The sequence below is a fragment of the Equus quagga genome, unplaced genomic scaffold (genome assembly GCF_021613505.1).
Source record: "Equus quagga isolate Etosha38 unplaced genomic scaffold, UCLA_HA_Equagga_1.0 197155_RagTag, whole genome shotgun sequence".
NCBI classification, from domain to species: domain Eukaryota; kingdom Metazoa; phylum Chordata; class Mammalia; order Perissodactyla; family Equidae; genus Equus; species Equus quagga.
In genome coordinates, this window is record NW_025798084.1 from 1 (window position 1) to 19812 (window position 19812).

Genomic DNA, 19812 nt, shown 5'->3' on the forward strand with positions numbered 1-19812 from the left:
AGGCATGCATCATAGAAGTGTGATTCCAGATACATAAAGACAAGGACCTAGAGTATCTAGCAGACACTATGGCTCTTAGATTTCTTTTACAGCCCAGGCTTGGCTCCCTTCCCAGATGATTTTAAGGAGAATCGTACTGTTGTCTCTCTCCAGCTAAGAACTGCTAACAGAGCTGGTGCCAGAACGCCCCAGGCACAGTGCACCTCTCTAGGGAAGAAATGTACAAAAAACCGATGGCAGCAGCATATCCAAGTAACAGCCATAAGGTGAACGCGACTGGGAGGGAGAGTGGCAGTAAGTAGGACAGTTCGGGAGAAAAATGGTGACGGAGCTGCAGGCGCTGAGACTGCGGACTCCGGCCAGAGCAGACTGGTGCCAGGCTGGGGTGACTGTAGAACAAACACCTCGGCCACCCTCTGAAGCAGAGGCACAAACGACAGTGGGCCCTCTCGGCAGCCACGCTCGGGGAACTGTCTTGATGTGTGCACAGCATGGAACGCGGTCAGGGTCACGTGATGGGCGCTGAGGCGCAGCACCCCCTGGAGGTGGACAGTAACCTTTACAGCCTTGTGTGTAAAAGATAACCCAGGTTTCCAGGATGGTAACATGGATGTAAACAGGGCCACTTCTGTGGAAGGCCAAGGAGCTGCTCCTCCAGCCCTCAGCCCTCAGCCCTGCAGCCCTTTCCCATACCCTCGTCCTCAGAAATGTGCGAGAGTCCTCTGGGGACTGCCAAACGCCATCTCTGCCCCCCCAAACAACAAAGCAGGCCATGTGAAGAATCTTTTATCGCCCTAAAACATCTGGTATTACAAACAGAAAATACAAACTGTTTTTAAAATAAAGCAATAGATTCAGTAAACATTTGGTTACCACATTTTAAGGGGCTGAAGAGGAAAGACCTTTCTCCTTATCGCAAAGTAAGGTCCACCTTCTCTCCAGCTCCCTTCCACTCCTAACTCACTCCTCCCACCAGAAGTGAACTTTTATTACGACAGAGAGTCTGTACACACACCCCAGGCTCCCCTCGGGCAGTGGCCTAAGCAGCCCAGCACTGCAGCCAGCGCAGGCTGCCCCGACATGCTGCAGCCAGGGCCGTGGCCACAGCAGATCAGCATGGTGGTCAAGATCACAGCTGCTCAATGCACAGGAGAAATGCAAAATGTCTTACTTTCAGGAAAGGCAACCCAAGCTCATGAGTAGAGCCAGACAGCAGGCTAGGCAAAAGAGGAGGTCAGCTTGAGATGGTTCAAAGGGAATCCCTTTAAATTGAGAACATCTGATAAAGAGTGTTGCTCGAGGGGGTGGGTCCAGATACTGTCCCCACGAGAGGTGGGATACGCTTAATTCAGGCAGAGAATTCCCACATCAATGGCCTCCTTCCTTCTGCCCTTTTTTCTCATCTCAGAAGCAGTGTTGCGTTTTCAGGCTGGAATGAATCAAGATTACTTTTCAGCAAGGTTACAGGAAGTCGGCTGGGATTTCCCTCCCTCCAGAGAAAACAAGCACTTAGGCCAATGACCGAGTTTCTCAAGCCAACGTCCAGATGAAGGCGTCAGAGGTGACTGACACACACAGAAGTGCCTGGGCAAGGACTTCTCTTTAGAAAGAACCTTCCCGTTCCCAAATCAAGTACCAGAGTTCCCAAATCTGGGCCTTCACAGACGCTCAGAAGGTGCCCAGCAGCCTCGCACACCTGGGCGGTAAACTTGGCCAAATCGCTTTCTCCTTCGTGGTCACAACAAAGCTTTTCTCAAGTTTATTGATGTTGGTTTGATAGCTCTCAGGAAAGAGGGTTTGGAGACAGACCCCAAGGTCAGGCCCAGAGAATCGAGGCCCAGAGTGCCGATGGGTTTGCTCCGATGAAGGTGGTTCTGATGGCGCTGTCTCTCCCAGAGAACTCAGCAGTCAGTGAGGCACCATGGACAACCCTCATCCAGAGAGCGGCCGCTCCCGAGAACTGGGCTTCGAGGGGTCTTAAGACACAAGAACAAGTTAACATCCTGAATGAGCTCTCCTCCCGTGATCGTTTTGCAGGCCTTCTCCATAAGGGAGGAGAGGAAGAGGGAAGGCAAACCCCAGGCCAGGGCCGGCCCCCAGGTCCTGCACCAGCCTCTCCCGACACCAGCTCCCCTGACCCAAAGGGGGAGGGGCGGGGTCGAACCTGCATTTGGTGAAGGGTGCCATTTTCCCCGACTAGACCACACGAGCTCTTGCATGGGCTCCAGGAGGCACAGGCCCTGCCATCCAGGCCACAAGCATTCCAGCTGCTTCCCTCCAAAAGCTGCTCCAGTGAAGACGTCTGTGCTGGCAGTGAGCTGTGCTGACAGAAGTGGGGGATGTTCGTGTTCCCTGAGTCGCCGCCACCTTCCTCTCTCAGAAATGCTCCTCAGAGAGGGCCGAGGGGGCTTTGCTGGTATGGCTCTCCTCCTCCTCTTCCTCCTCTTGGAGCTTCTACAAGGCAAAACAAGCAGGCAGCCCTTTGGGTAAAGAGACACAGGACTCCACCCCACCTGGAGCAACGCCTGTCAGTGACGCTGTATCAATGGGAAACACAAGAGTCAGAGGCCACTCCACATCCCCAACAGTGAGCAAAGGGAATGAGAAAACAGCCTCCAGCCCCTGCCACAAGTGTGCTTCACACACATACACACACATGCCCCATCACAATGCCATCAAAGGAAAACCAAAAAAGGCCAGCTTTCTGTGATGCCACCTCTGCCCACCATCCCACTTCGAGCGCCACTGTGCACTCTCTCTCCCTCCCCATGCTGACAGCCTGCAACTCACCGGGATTGAGCCTCAAGTAGCTGGCCAAAGTACCCGGCCCGCGACTCCCTCAGAAGTCCCGACTACCCCATCTGGAGGCACCCCCCAGGATGAGGAGCACTGTTATAACATGCATGCAATGGATGCGACAGAGACTTTAGAAAGGCAGGATGCCGGCCGCATATATAAGCTCAGTGGATGGAAACAGGTGTCTATAATTTGTGCACAGAGAAAAGGAGCTGGTAGTTGGCTCTGGCTTTCTCAGGGAGGGGGGCACAGGACTAGGAGAGTCTTCTGGGTCACACTTGTTAGGTGGGCTTAGAATTAAATTTGGTCTGGAAGTCATCCCGTGGGGCCCCTGGGTGCACAACGCCACCTTGGGCACTTGTCTGCTGGTTTAAGGAGCACTTTGCTTCTTAGCTCAAGGGTTCGTCTAGTTTGCTCGAAGGCCTTGGGCCCAGGCACAGGACTGCACGGTCAACGGCACTCGGCTGGGGAGAGTGTGCAGGGCCAAGCTGCAGTGCAGGACCGATGTGACACACGGTGCTTCTGCCCCAGGGAGTGTCGCCTGGCCAGTCCACGGCAGTGGCAACAGCTGGGTAATCCATCCTTCGCCTTCTCAGTCTTGGTAACCTGCCACCAGGTCCGCCTCGGCCATGAGAAGCCTTCGTTAGGCAACTAGCAGCCTACTTAAGTGGATCAGGCAGGCTTTCTCTGGCACACACGCGCACACACACACGCCTGCCTCCGCCAGAGCCAGCAGCTTGAAATCACAACCAGAAGCCCAGGTTAGTGGGGTCAGAAGCACAGCCCCTGCCACTGTGGCTGAGAACTACCGACTGGAGGAAAAATGGAAACCGAAGATTTTCATAGTCGAGGTCAGTTGTTACACCCCTCCCAGAAGTTCTGCCTCTTTTTACCAAAACTATACACCTCACTGATTACAAAGAGCAGCTCTGTCCAGATCTGCTGTGGGCTGTGTCTTCCCCTGGCTCTGATAATGAATTCGTGTGCTGGGGCGCAGGTCTCGCTTACACTCACCACCACGGGGTGTGTAATGATGGGCTCCAGAGGAGGGGTGCTCTGTGACAGCCCTGGCTTCCCTGGGTGTCAGCCCAGCAGGACTCTGATCTCCCCCTAACACTAAGCTGGCCCAGATGCAAGTGAGGGACAGAGACGCGTAGTGAGTTATCCAGGGACACCAGCATCTCCTCCTACTCAGTGCTCTTTCCAGTACTCCACACAGAAGGTGACTGAGCCAACACCTCCAACCTTGATTAACCACGCGGTCCACGTGCACAAGGATCTGGCTGCAAGAATAGTGAAATATTGGAACAACCTGAACATTCAACAAGACGAAATGGAGATACATGTATATGGATATGAGGCTGTAAAATGTCATGGTGTGCAAAGGTTGTAAGCTATATTAAGTAATCAAGCAGAGCAGAAAACCACATGTGCACAAGCATACGCATAGAAATGTTACTGGGTTATCTCTGGGTGCAAGGATTGTAGGTGACCTTTACATTCTTCTTGTCTGACTATATCTGCCAACGTAAACACAGATTATAAAGTAAACATAGAAGAATGCCATATCACTTGACACAATATGTCACATTCCACATTGAAACCTTTTCACGAGAAATCCATCCTGGTTTAGTACAGGCACCTTTTCCCAGGCTCACTATATAGCCACCAAAGTGTCCCAGATCACAAGGTTTCCTTGTCCACGGCACAGGGAGAGCCGTCTCCACAGTGCTAATGCCGGGCCCCTCCCCATCTAGAGAATAGCATTTCTGCTCCAAGGCTTTCCCTGTCTCCCCACTGAGTTTCCTGCCCTAGGCTCCTCCTCCCACAGGCTACCTGCCGCTGCCTGCCAGCTCTGGAGCATGAGATCAGAAGACAGATAGTAGAGAACTAAGGTCATCATCTGACTGCCAACACATATCCTTAAAATGCTAAACGTACCTCTTTCAGATCCATTTTTTCCCTAAGAAAATTGGCAAAGACTTTTCAAAATGATAAATACTCAGTGTTGGCACTCATTCACCGCTACAGCAATGTGAATGGGTAATGCTGATGGTAGCTTTCTAGAGGACAGATTAGCAATACATTTCAAAGTCCTAAAAATGTGCTTGACCACTGATCCATTTCTCAAGGAAATACTGTGCTTAAGAACATGCACAAGGATTCGGCTTCCAGGACATTAATCACAATATTATTTATAACAGCAGTTGGAAACAATCTAATGTCCACAGGCAAGAAAACTGTAAGACAAATCATGGTTTATCCATGCGCAGTCATTAAAACACTGTGCAGTCATTAAAAGTATGTTATAAAAGACTAATGACCTGATAAAATGTTCACAACAAGTGAAAAAGCAGATACAGGAAGATTCCATTTTTGTTTTAAAAAAATACATGTATATGTGGATATAGACATGGATAAGTAAATGCAAAAAAATAACAACTCATCTCTAGATGATGCTATTACAGGTGATTTTTAAATATTGTACACTTTTCTGTATCTTTTTGTTTTTCTACAAAGAATGTGTATTATTTCTGTAACAGGTTTCAGTGTTTTCTTTGTTTTTTAAGAAATATCTCACTTTTACTCCTTCTCAGATTTGATATTCCTTTCATCCTGGATCAGATTTGATACCTAACATTTTGGTTGAAACAGTTCCCAGCAAATTTGAGCAGATGGGAAACACTTCTCTGTTCTAGATCATACTCCTGGTCCTCTCCCCTTCCACTGCCATCAGCTCCTGCTTCCTGAACTGTGTCCTTTTAAAGCCCTACTGGCAGTCCATTGGCTCCAGTCCCTCCATCCCCATCCCACTGCCTAAGCAGCTGTCATCTGCCACCAGAGCCACTGCCTTGGGGCCACCACCACCCTGACAGAATGGTCAAGCCTGGCTGCCACCTCTCCTCTCCAGCCACGGGCCCCAGGCTGAAAGCAGTGGAGCCAGGGCCTCAGGGCTTATCTCAGGATGAGGGGTGGACACTACTCAGCAGACTGTGACAATAGTGATGTCCTCTGGGGACAGAGCAGGGAGGCCAGGACAAGGGCAGGAAGTGGGAAAAGAGCCCGGGAAAGCGCAGCAGAAATGCAGTGCTGAAACACCCACTGAGCAAACTCTGGGCGCCATGTTTGTGAGAGTTGAGATGGTCTCACAGCCGCCATAAAACCAGTCCATTCTGGGAGCTCCACCGGCCCCCACCGATGCAGCCACATCCTCAGCAAAGCCAAGAACTCAGAACTCTGCCCAGCAAGCTCCCACATACTCACATTGTCAGGAGTTTCCTTGTTTGCTTTCTGCCTCCGGAGATCTGCCTTAATGAATGCTGAGGTCGAGGGGTCGAGAAGGAAGAGCAACAGAGAAACACAGTTATCAAGCCAACCAATGGTCAACTTCATCCAAGGGGGAGCCCTCATTTTCCCTATGATCACAGGTATCCCAGACCTACTTCACATATTCCAGAGAGCTGGGGGTCCCATCAGCCACCTTGATAAAGCCTGCTGTCCCTGACAGGCAGAAGCCAATGATGACACTGACCTTCATAGATCACCTGTATTTGCCAAGGAGTTGGCACACATTGCTCTAATCCTCACAACAATCGCCATTTTACAGAAGAGGGAAGGGAGACTCCCAGAACTTGGTTCACTTGGCCAAGGTCAGATAGCTATGGAGATCAGTGTCATGGTCTGGGATTCAAATGAGGGTCTTTTGGCGCCAAAGCCCATAGTCATTCCATCAATACATGCTACTGCCTCCCAAACAGATTCCCTAACAAGGACCCTAACCTCCTGCATGTGTACCCCCAATCTGTGTGATCAGTCAAGACACTGGGGTCCCAAATTGCCAACAGCGTAAGCCCATAGGCAGCCTGAGTGCCATCTTGTCCTGAGGCCCTGACTCACCAGTGAGGACTACTCCAAGGGTGAGGAACACACACAGAAAGATGTTTGCAGGCATGGCCCCATACTTCCCGATAATCTGGTCCTGGGCAATGGTCAACATGATCCCGAATACCTGGAAAGGCACAAAAAAGAGTGGAAATAAGGGCCCAGCCAACTAGCCCGTGGAGGAACTCAGCTCCCACAATGCAATGCCTACATCAGCCAAGCCAGGCAGGAAACCAAGAGCCACTGCTTTGGGGCCACTACCAAATAAGAACCTTACCTGGGCAGACACATTAAGGAGGCCAGACGACATGCATTCTGATTCTGGGTATGTCAGCTCCACAGCAAACTCAAATCCCAGAGGGAGATAGCCAGTCATAAAGAAGCTGAAGGCCAGACCACAGAACAAGGTGATGGAGAATGTCCAGGCAAAGCAGGATGGGCAGCCTGCCTCCTCCCTTAGAACTCCTTTTCCTGTTTGTTTCTTCCCATCAAGACATGCCTTGAACAGATCAGGCCATCCCCTAGGTGGCCATACCAAGTAAGAGAGACCGCTGCAGGCCAGGAGGAAGTTCATATGGAGGCTTTGTGCTCAGGGGGCCTCTAGGGGTCCCCTGCTTCTTCTCTGTCCAGCCATCAATGACAGACAGAGTCAGCATTTACAGAAGGGCTGGGGATGCCTGGAGTGTTCAGACCTCAGCTAAGAAATTCTGTGTCCTGGGTACACAGGCCCTATGCTGGGAATGGGAAGTTCCTGGATATTGAACAGCTTCTCCATGACCCTCTGCGACCTGGAAGGAGGAACTCAGAGTCCTCATTATTTCCCTCCACAGAGCTGCCGGCTAAGAAGGACTCAGTGTCTGTCTGTCTCTCTCTCTCTGAATCTCTCTCACACACACACACACGTACTCATGAACTGCCTACACAAAGATGATTGGGAGGTAAAGCTGAGCAGGCCCCTCTTCAGGCAGGCCACTCATCTTCATTTACAGATGAGGAAACGGAGGCCCAGAGTGGTTAAGTGATGGGCCCGTGCTCTAATAGATAGTCAGCAGCAGAGATGAGACCAGGACCAGACTTTCTGACTCTCAGCTCTGTGTACTTTCTGTGACCCCATGTTGTCCCAGGCAGAGCTGAAAAAGCCTCTGAATATGTCCTAGCCTCCCAGAGGTCTGTGAAGGACACACTCCATGCCACAGCAGGGATGGGCCTGGGAGCCCGAGGTGGCCTTTTGAAGTGCTGCAAGTAAACAAGACTTTTGGGCACCATATCTCCATCCCCAGAGGTGAGTGAGAAGGCAGCAAAGGGATCAATATTGCTTCCTAGGATGTCACCAGCTCTAGGAGCCATGAGATGGTGCTTTCCAGGTAAACAGCTTAGAGGTGAAACTTACCCCATTGTGCCAGCGGTGATGAACACTACCCACAGGTGTCCCAGGTTCAAGGTGAACGTGTACACCACCATGCCCACCAGAGTCATGAAATAAACAACTCGGATTGTCTCCCTACAAGCAGAGGCAAAGAGGTTGAGTCATACACTTCTGACTTTAACAGGATCATTCATTCATTCATTCTACAAGTATCTGTTGAGCACCTGCTGTGTGTCAAGCCGTCTGCTGTGTGCTGGGACATCTGCTCTCATAGAACTTTCTGTCCAAGAGGTCGGTGGACACTAAACCAATGATCACACAAATAATTCCTGAAGTACACTGTGGTCAGTGCTAGAAAAGGTGAGACCAGGGAGCATGAAGCTGTCTGCTGCACGTGTGTCCTCCTGCAGAACCCTCTCAACGACATCTAGCAGCACCTTGACTCGTCATGTCTACCCACAGCAGTAAGGGAACAGCCTTTCCTTGCCTCATCCTGCACCAAAAAACTAAACAGGACCAACACGAGCTCTGGTCAGGTGGCAGTGGCATGCAGAACTACCCCAGAAGCCATCTGATTCTGCTTGCCTGCTGTCCCCATGACCCCATGACAATGCTGGGCAGTGTCATTAGGTTCTCTCTGTCTTCTCTGAGTTCTTCCTGTTGCCACGTGCACAGTAGCAGCACAGCTTTTCCTGCTGAGTCTGAACCACTCCACTCCAGACAGCAGGACTGAGAGAGGACATTCTCCAGCCCTGAACTAGTGCTTGACTCCAAAGCCAAAGCGAGAAGGCTCTGCCCACTCCCTGTGACATCTCCCTGTGTCTGTCCCCTGGGAAGGACCAACAGCAACGTGCTGGTTTCGGTTTCAGCCTCACCCTGATTGTGCCCTCCACACGTGTCTCCTCCCGTGCTGTGCACTCAGGACTCTGCTGGGCCCTGACTCTGCCGCGGGACCTGCATTCCTCTCCCTGCCCCACTCACTGCAGGGCCCGGCTCTGCACAGCCCTCCGCCCTCCTGCCTCGCACATCAGGACTCCGACATGGAAAGCTGACTGCCTTCACTGCTTTCCCCTGGAGCCAGAAACACAGCTGGGGCGCCAGCAATGCGGACTGAGGCTATGTCCTACTGATACCGCATTTATCAGGTGCCAGGAATTCTGCGAAGCACTTCACAGGCATTTATTATTTCACTCAACCCTCACAAAACCCGGGCAAGAAATGCATGACTATCCCTACTTTTACAAATGAGGAAACTGAGGCTCAGCCAGTTAAGTTGTTTGTCCAAAGACACCTGTTGAGTAAATGCAGGACTGGGATTTGAACCCTGCACTCTTTCCGCCACAGCACCCAGGAATACTAATACACTGTGTGGTGGCATCTTTGGAAGAGCTTAAGGCCAAAGCCTCTGAAGGAGGCCCCTCCCACCCAGTGCTCAGAGCTGCTGAGGGTAGAGGAGTTTCCCCATCCCCCACCCTGCAGAATGCACCTTCATGGACACCAGGCTCTCTCGCTGACCCCACAAGCTCATCTTTGCATGTTTGTTTAATCATAGCTTCAGTTTAAACCACTGACCCATCTTTCTAGAAGAACTATCTATAGTCTCAGCCTGACATCAAGGGATCGGACGACCCAATTTCCAGCCTCCAAACCAAACAGAACAAATCTGGGAGCCTTAGGGAGGGGAGAAATGTCACCGAAATAACCAGATCACAGAGCTCTCACCTCCTTTCTCTGCCTGCGTAGTACTGCTGCCTGCAGGAGTGGGACATCAGGGGACACCAGGAACTGGTGACGCTTAGGTTCTGAGGTGTCCTCCCCAGCCCTTCCATTGTATTCTCCAGTTCGTCTGAATCATCTGGCTGCCCACGTCCCAGCCCAGCTGACATTCCAATCCCTCCCTTCTCCTGCCACAGGGCAAGCCCTGGAAAAAGGGACCCTGCTGTTCCCTGGCTTGGGGGTGGCCAGGCCTCAGGGCTCTGGTGTCTGGCCGTGAGCAAGCAATTGACAGATGGCAGAGACGAGACGGCAGCCAAGCTCCACCAGCAGTAATTAAGCCAACCCGGGCTCCTCGTCATATTCAGCCAAGCTGCCACATCCCCAGGGATGGCCTCAATGGGCCTTTGACTAGGGTGGCCAGATTGAGACCTGGTCTGACCACAGCCTCACAGAAGCGGGTTTGTGTGGAGAGAACAGGTCTGCTACTGTCTGTCGCCTCCAGACACTGGGAACTTTGGAGGCCTTGACAAAGCAGCCCAGAGGACTGCCCTGCCCCAGCGCAGGACAACCCTGGCAGCTACCCTGCCAGCCAGCATTAATTGAGCACTCACTGCATGCAGAGGACTGGAAGGACACTACAAGAAGAGAAGGATGTCGGACGTCTGTTCTCCAGAGACTTTTCTCTAAGGCTGACTACTGAATTGAGACCCTGGGATTGCTTTTTACAAATGCAGATTCTCCTACTGAACTGGCATCCTGAGGGTGGGGCCCAGGAATCCGTATTTCTAACAAGCATCCTGGATAGCCTGGCGTACACTAAAATCTCAGTGGGTGTTGGGCATTCAGGCCCAAAGCACATCACAACATTTACCAACGAGGTGTAAGCAACTGCACGATAATACACTGCAAACTGGAGGAAGCACAGAGCACCTTGGCTGACGCATGGGGTCCAAGAGGGAGCCATGGGCACTGGGCAGTGGAGCCACCTCCCCACTCTGCTCTTTGGGGTTTCCGCAAACTTCCCAACTGCTGCCATTTTCCCACATTCATTTGTATTTCTCCCTCTTCTGCACCTTGCACAAGCTGCTTGGGGGCTGGGACTGGGCAAGGTGCTGTGCTTGGCCTCATGTCCTCCACCTCAATCTTCCGAAGATCTCCACGGGGCGGCTATTGTTTCCCTTATTTTATAAATGGGGAAACTGAGGCTTGGAGAAGATCAATTTCAGCTGCCCGCTTGACCACTCAAACCCCCAGCTGCCACACCCAAACCTTTGAAGCCGTATTGCTAACGAATGTGTCACTTCAGAACATGGGTCCCCAGTTCACAGTCCAGGAGGAAGTGACTTACTTGTAGGTTTTGGTCTTATCCAGCCAGATGCCTGTGATCACGGTCCCGAGGATTCCTGCAATGATGATGGTCAGGCCGATTCTTCCAGCGTTCACTTCTTCCCCCTGAGAAATCACAGCCCTGATGAGCACTCAGTGAGGGGACAAGACACTGGACAGGGCACAGTCCCCATGGCCAAGGGGCAAAGGCAGGCAACTCGGGCTCCATTAGAGCCAGTTCTCAGAAAGTACCAGGAAGGTGGTCTGTAGGAAGCTGCAGTGGGGAGAGAGTCCTAGAATGGTTGTTCCTCCCAACATAACATACCCAGAGTGTGTGCGTGATGCTGGATGCTGGGGGACCCAATTCTGTCCTTGGAACCACTTTTGGGTAGATTTTTTAAAAAATTTAATCCTGACAGCAACCCTTTGATTTCTCATTATTCCCATTTCACAGATGGGGAAACTGAAATATGTATATCCAAACATTCCATCCTTAAGTTTTGAGCTATCAGTGCCAAAGGAAGAGGAAGAGAACAGGTACACATTTTTGAGTGCTTATTATAAGGCAGACACCATGCTGAGGACTTTACACCATCTCATTAACTCTCATAATTCCCCACCATAAGGTTAGGAACCAATATTCCCTATTTTACAGATGAGGAAACTGAGGCACAGTGGGATTAACCTGCCGGCCCAAGGTCATGAGGCATTTATTAAGTACACAGCTAGGATTTGAACTCAAACCTGTCAAATGCCAACTCTGGAACACTGAGCCACAGTGGCCACCACCTCCCAAAGTGGGAGACCCTCGTCCTTTCAAAAGAGGGCTGGGCCCAGGATTCCTGACTCCAGGACACTCGGAATCCCACTCCCAGTGTCCAGCCCTCACTGATGCTGGAAACATTTAGAAAGAGCGATCAGTTGATCAACTAAGAGCTCAAATTAAACCTTGCTAATATTTTATAAATTAAATATTTCATATGATTCTATATGTCTATTTGTTTACCTCATGTGTCACCAGGCACCATGCTCTGTGCTTTACATATATATAATACATACGAATACATATATATACACATACATGATGTTATTTACTTTCTAATCCTACAAGTAATCAGGAAGTAATTATACTTCTTTCACAGAAAAGAGAATGAGAGCTCAGAGAGGCTAACTGGCTTGTTACACAGGTTAGTACCACCAAAGCTGGGGTTGAAACCCAGGGCCACCTCCCTCCAAATCATATAAGCATACACCCCCATACCACACTGCCACAAACTACGGAGAACCAAGAATTAACTGCTGCCCCAGCTCTGTCCAAGACACACTCAGAAGTCTCATAGCCACAGTGCAGCGTGCTTAGGGATCTCCCTTACCGGGTAATGCAAGATCACCATGCGATTCAGCAGAGTGGACAGGGCATAAAAAGCACCAGCATTCAGACCTAAGGAGGGAGGGAGAAACAGAGCATTAGGGTCAGCCTTCCACTGGGGCCATTGCTAACTTCTCCCCCCAGGAGTCAAGGAAGTCCTCATCTTCTTTGCCACAGTGAGTGGTGTCCTTAGAGAAGAAAAAGCCAGGGCGTATGAGGCTACCTGCAGTGTTTCTCAAAGAAATATTCCAAAACAACCAAATGTAACCATTTGAACCTTTCCTTGGCCACAACCATTGCCCTTGATCCCTTTAACTCTGCCCTGGAAACACAGGCTCTGGAAACTATGACTTCCAAGTCAGAACCGTCTACATTCCTCTTAAGTGTTGGCTAGGCCTATGGAGTCAGTGCAACTACTGGCACCTTCCACTTCCTCCTGATGACCTTTCCCCTCTCCAGACTGCTCCAGACCTCTGACCCCTGACACCACTCCCTCCACAGGTGGCTTCTCACCTCTTTCTCCATCCGTCTTTCAACTTTCTTCTCAGATTCAATGTCACACAAATTCTTATATTTGAAACCAGAAAGGACCCTAAAGAGCATTTAGTGGACTCTCCTAATTCATCGACTCATTCAACAAATGCGTCACCCAGAGAAGTCCCTAAAACATTTTCCACATCTAGTGCTTTGTTTTGAAGTTGTGCTTGCTCACAGGAACCAAGGCAGAACAATGCCAGGGGGCCACACTGCACAACCAGCCCAACCAGAAAGGTCCAAGATGGCAAGCGGGTGCCAGGCACAAAAGGAAATGTGTGTAAAAGGTGCTGGGTGCAAGAAGGGAAGATCTGTGCATGCCCCAAATGCCCCCCTTCCCCTTCACATCCCGTAAGAACCCTGCTCACCCTCCCTTGGAGAGAAGGTGTTTTAGAGCGGGAGCTCTGCCTCCTCATCCATTCATCAACGAAGGACGTTTCTGCTCTGCTCCCCCGAACCTGGGCTCGTTCTATGGGCACGAGTGGCTCTGGGCAAAAGGACCCACTTGTGGGTCACTGGTCCCTTAGGGCTCAGTAACAAATGGAGCACCTAGAATATACTGTAAGAATCCGGGTCCTTAGAGAATGAGGCCATTTGTCCAAAGTCATACAGTGAGTTAGTAACTGGATCAGACGGGAACTGACCCAAAGGAGAAAGGGGCTCCTGGCCTCCCTTCACAATAACGGTGATGGTGATGATGATGATGCTGGCAGCAGCACATACTTATGTACTAGACACTGTTCGAAGCACCTTACATGTTCTAAGCCTCATAACAACCCTAGATGGTAAGTAATATTATCTTCCCCATTTTATAGACAAGAAAGATGCACAGAGATTTTAAAAACAAATACAGAGGCCACTCAGTAATGCCCACCAGGGGTCTTTTTAATTTTAACTAATTTTGAGGCTCCCAAGTCTACCACCGGCACACTTGACCTTAGAACCACTTAGAAGGGTGGAGGACAGCCCGTGGGCAGGGCAGCCTCAGGAGTTCCTCTTCAACGGAACCGGTGCATGGAACCCCAGGCCACGGAGCCAGCCAGAAGCTATCCTCTTGGGCCCCCAGGGTGATGGCTCAGGTGCAGGGGAGGGATATGGCGTCCCTGGTTTAACACCTCACAGGAGCTACTGTTGCTCGTATTGCCTCCGTGGCATAGCTTCCAGGTCCCCATAAAGGGCAGGCCAGTGAAAAGAGTCCCCATACTCAGAGACGCACAAAGAATGGCTTCCTACCAGATATGAAAAGGTCTCCCAGCCCAGCTGCAGTCATCTTATCCCAAGAGGTCATTTTTATCATAAGCAACGTTGCCTAAATGCAGATGACTTACGCCCTTAACAGGTTTCCAGAGGAAGGAGACACAAAGTTCAGTGTAGACCAAATTTTCTCATGCAAAATGGGAAAAGAGGTTTTGTTTCCATTCCCATACCACAAAGGTAGTAAGAGGCAGGGCTGGATTTGAATCCAGACTATATGGTGCCAAAGTCCTCAATCTTAATCACTCTACTTCACATCCTCACAAAACTGATTCTCAAAGATTTCCCCAGGGGCCGGCTCCGTGGCCGAGTAGCTAAGTTCGCGCGCTCCGCTGAGCGGTCCAGGGTTCGGATCCTGGGCAGGGGGACATGGCACCGCTTCTCAGGCCACATAGAGGCAGTGTCCCACATCCCACTACTAGAAGGACGTGCAACTAAGACATACAACTGTGTACAGGGTGGGTTTGGGGAGATAAAGAAGAAGAAGAAAAAAAAAGATTGGCAACAGTTGTTAGCCCAGGTGCCAATCTTTGGGGGAAAAAAAAAGGAAGATTGGCAACAGTTGTTAGCCCAGGTGCCAATCTTTAAAAAAAAAAAAAAGATTTCCCCAGCTCAGGCGACTAACAGTTTCGTGTCTCAGTCTATCTAGGCAGGTCTCCTCAGGGAAGTAGCAAGGTTGGGCTCAATGCTGCCTCCTGAGGGGCACAGGGCCACAGTGGGTTGGCAAACCCAGAAGTATCACCAAATGTTGCTACAACTGCCAAGAGGAGGGTGATGCGGACTTTGAGGCTCTCAGCAACTTCTTACCCAACAAACATACCTGACTAACCTTCATACCACACACCCAGCCACTTGGAAATTCCATTCCTGAGTCAAGGGGTCCCACAAGGAGACACGTTCCTGAAAGGGGGTGGGGTGGAGTGTGGGCAGGGCGAAGGATGAATCAGCCCCTCTTCCTGCTCCTTACTCCTCTCTCAGCCTCTGGTCCTGGCCCAACGCTACAAGGGGCAAGAGGACGCTCAAGTCAAGCTTAGCATCAGGTGGGATGACTGCCCTCAGCTTGGGGCCCAGCTGGGATGAACAAGGAGGGCAGAATCCACAGGAAGCAGAGGGAGAACTGGCGCAAAGCAACCCCACCTCCAACACCAGCACCTCTGTCACCCTGAAAAACGCAGAGGGAGGGGGCTGGCCCCGTGGCCGAGCAGTTAAGTTCGCGCGCTCCGCTGCAGGCGGCCCAGTGTTTCGTTGGTTCGAATCCTGGGCGCGGACATGACACTGCTCATCGAACCACGCTGAGGCAGCGTCCCACATGCCACAACTAGAAGAACCCACAAGAAAGAATATACAACTATGTACGGGCTTTGGGGAGAAAAAGGAAAAAATAAAATCTTTTAAAAAAAAAAAACGCAGAGGGAGACAGAAACCCTGAGCAGGCTGACCCACACTACTGAAGCTGAGCAGGGTCATAGAGCTCAAGGAGTTAGGGAAATCAGTCCCACATCAGCACCACCTGGAAGCTTGTTAGAAATGCAAATATTCTTGACCCACCCCAGACCTACTGCTGGAGAAACTCTGGGGGAAGGGCTGGCAATCTCTGTTGGAATAAACCCTGCAGGTAATTCTGCTAGTGCTCAAATTTGAGACCCACTGTTTCTGCTAGATTCCTGTGATTTAGCAATAGCCATCCCAGCTCCCAGCCAGACAGGGGGCTGAATCAGCACTTAGGTAGGGGTTGGGGGAAGGGGAGTGGGGGGGTAGCAGGGGCTCACCCTGGAAGGCTGCCATCCTTTCCAATTGTTTCTAAACTCCAACCCTAGAGGAATTAGGAGCTTCTGTATGCTTTCTGAATCAATCTTTAATCTAGTTATCCCTCCCATATTGTCAAAGGTCACCAGACATGGTTAAACAGCACAGATTCACTCCACTGCCCAAATCAGGGGGCTCGGCGTGTACACTGAAGGGCAGGAATGAATGCATGCTCCGCCCTGTGTGTGAGCCCCTCTCACAGGAAGACAGGCCACTGTGTTGTATTTGGGTGTGATTGTCCCCAGCAAGGCAAGGCTGCCAGGTCAGGGCTGTACTCCTGGGAGAAAATGTGATCCCCTGAAAGGCCTGGTCATCCTGGTATCCGTCACAGGGAGAAGACTCGGTCACTGAGGAGACGGGCTTTAGGAAGGTAGGGAGGACGTGTCATCACTCTGAGTTTCTCCCCTTTGTCAAGACCAGTTTGTTCAAACTGTGGTCCAGAGAACACTGGCATTAGAAGGATTTAGAGCTTAAAAATGCAGACGCCTGGACTCGACCCTGTACCTATTAAGTCTGATTCTTCTGGAATGGGGCTAGGAACCTGCATTTTAAAAACAATAACAAGAAAAAACCCTGAGTGTTGTTAAACTCGCTGGAGTTTGGAATAAATGGCCTTGAGAATATGAAACCAGACCCCCAGGGGCTGGGGTTACCATGGAGGCAGCTGGGATGGAAGGGGCTTCAAGACCATGAGGATGATCCATAACACACCTGCTTTAGAAGCTCTCAACCCCGCCGCCCACCAGAATCGCCTGGAATGCTTGTTAAAAGCTGATTCCCAGGCCGCAACTCAGACTTTCTGAATTTGAATTTGCAGGAGACACAGGGACATCTATACACACATTCAGCCAAGCACTCCAGGGGGGTTCTGTCATCAGGAAGCTTGGGAAACACTGATCCCAGATCCTATCTCTACTCTGTGAACTACTCGGTGTTCATTTCCCTTCCGTCCTTCCTGAACTTGTAGTGAACTCTTGTTTCAAAGGGCCAGCCAGACCTCAGCAAAGCACCAGGGAATCCAGAGGATTCTATACCCACTCTGAAGCCAGGATCTCAGAAGGGGCCCAAAGCCCCCTCCCTAGGCCCATGTGGGTGGGGCAGTGGGAAAGCCCTTGAGAGCCCCAAGGAAAGGTGTCCTCAGGACTCCCGATGACCAACACTGGAAGACGATTCAGAAGCACAGCTGGAGGCAAGGCTGCGGGATGACATGGAAAAGTATTGCCTTTGAGGACATTCTCTAGAGGAGATGCCTTTTCAATGATTCTTTTCAACGTGGCGGTTGTTACACCTCTGCTGACAAGACATAAGGGAGGTCATGGGGAAGCAAGACCTAGAGACACAAGGAGAAGGCAGCCAAAGAAAGGCTCTTTTCTTCACGGCAACCACTGCTCAGACACATCACAAGCCCTGCCCTCCCCCACCCTCTGGTAGACCCGAGGAGAATCTGGCTCCAGCCTGCATCTTCCTGCATCACCAAACTTGGAGGAGGGGAGGTATTTTACTAGAGGAGGAGGCAGTTCCTTATTCCTGTGATATTACTGCAACATCCAGCACAAACCCAACCTCTGCACCTCCCCTCCAAGCTGGGCTGCCAGATTTAAGAAAAGACAACAACAAAGGAAACTCTTAACCTCAAGTTCATGTGCCTGATGCGCCAATCACCAAGACATCAGTGCTGGAAGATGGAGAAAGGTTTATGCAAATTGGCCAAGATGAGAAAGCAGAAGGATAGGTTCTCTCAAATCTGCCTTCACAAGAGAAGAAAGCAGGGGGTTGTGTAATGCTAAGGGGTTTGGCAGGAGGAGTTTCAGAGAAACAAAGGGGTAACCCATGTTTCTTTCACTCCAGAAAAGCCCTTGGACATTCTGATTTCTGGGGCCAACAGCAGCTGGGGGCTGGTTATCTGGTGATTGTAACTTCCCTGAAGGCATTCTTTTTCTTTTGTGAAACAAGGTCATAAATCTTTGTGACCCTTGAGTCACCCCTCAGGTTAAACAAGAAAACAGAAAATTGACAAGATTAACTTCTTTTCATAGCAAGATGAAAGGTAATCTTCTGGAATATTTACAGTAACCCTCAGGTACCCAGCTTCACATCCACTTAAATTTGAATTTCAGATAAACAAATAATTTTTTACCCTAAATATGCCCCAAAGTTACATGGGACTAAAATCAGCAAATTTACCAACCAACAGCAAGGTGGATGCCCACAGTGTCTTTATTCACAAGTGCTTTAAAAGCTTTCATTTCCATTTGGAGTACTCCAACGAGAAGCAAATGTTATTACTATTTTCTGAGGGAAGGTAATTAGAGGATAGGCACAGAATGGGTGAAGGTGGTACACTCAGTAATTGGTAGGGCCGACACTAAACTCAGACCTCCCACTTTGTATGTGCCAACTCTGAACTCAGCGGTCCAGCATTCAAGGCTCTTACTCCAAGATGTCCATTCACATTGACAAATAAAAATGGCAAGCAATAGGATATATTGGAGTATATGAGGAAGCCATTTGGTATAAACCTAATTCGGCCTGACTTTGTTTTTTACAAAAGGGCCTGACTGTGGCTATTGTGCACGCATTGTATATCTGCTTAGACATTTCCTATGGCCAGAACAAAGGCCCTTGAGATAAAGGTGCAACTTCCCTCCCCCTCCCACATTGGCATTTCCTTAGGGATAAGCATCTTTCCTTAGGCTAGGAACTGATTGCTGCACTCACCTGTGATCACCCAGCTCACCTGTGACCACCCAGCTGGAGACAACAGACTGCCACCCTGCTGTGTTCACTGAAACAGAAGACCTACCTGCTATTTCCATCAATCGCTGTGCCGACAGAGCAGTCTGACTATTGTAAAAAGGACATTTCAATCCTATGTGAAACATCCTCTCTGGGGGTATATAACCACTCTGTGCACCCCACTTCTTTGGTGCCCTTTCTTCCTTCGGGAAGAAAGGCCCCAGGCCATGGTCCTCAGATTTCAGCTCAGAATAAACTCACCCAAATTTTCATTTATAGATTGGTTATGGATTATTTTTGTTGACAACGTCCAGCAAATGTGCCTGTAAAATGCTATCATCTGCTTGATTCCAAGCTACGTGCTCTTAAGTGCATATAATTCAGAGGAAAATATGAACAACATATGCATAATATAAAAAGTATGGACCATTTCCCTCTTCACAGCCTAACCAGAAACTACACGGAGGGTGCATATGCTGGGGAATCTCTGGGGGATTTCAAAGTCTCCAGCTGAATTTATAGAGGGATTTTTGTTGTTGTTTCAGTTGGGAGCAAAGACAGTGGGAGAAGAAAGTAGAGATTCTGAGGTGGCCTGCATGCCAGACACTGCCTTTACGTGGCCTGTAAACCATAGAGAGAGACACACTAAGGCTGAGACCCCACCATCCCCAAATCCCACAGATGGCTGGTCAATGAGGGTGGGTCCTGCTTCCAAACCTAGAACTCTGCACCTACACCTTAGAAGAAAGCGACCCCTGCAACTGGTCTGGAGGACTGAATCTGAGGAAGGACATACTCCCCTGGGTTGACCCAAAGACCGCTCAGGCAAGCGCACTAGGAAAAGAGCCCCAGCTCTGTCTCCAAGAGGCTCCCATCTGCATGGAAAGGCAAAATGGCGCAGTGGTCAGGAAGATGGGCTTTGGCATCAGACAGACGGAGGTTTATATCCAAACTCTGTTACTCACTAACTGTCCAAATGTGGGCAAGGAACTAAACCAGAGCCTGCTTCCGCAGGTATAAAATGCAA

At 50.2% G+C, this 19812-nt stretch overlaps 1 protein-coding gene across 1 annotated transcript; it reads right to left on the minus strand.

The window, feature by feature from the left end:
• Nucleotides 1-770: 770 nt before the first annotated feature.
• On the minus strand, nucleotides 771-12527 carry LOC124233336 (feline leukemia virus subgroup C receptor-related protein 2-like; the record flags this gene model as incomplete). Its single annotated transcript, XM_046650480.1, has 7 exons — nucleotides 771-2454; nucleotides 6061-6116; nucleotides 6694-6805; nucleotides 6956-7061; nucleotides 8069-8179; nucleotides 11109-11212; nucleotides 12460-12527. Coding segments are annotated over 7 exons (635 nt in total), but the record flags the coding sequence as incomplete, so codon positions are not given.
• Between the last annotated feature and the right edge of the window lie 7285 nt (nucleotides 12528-19812).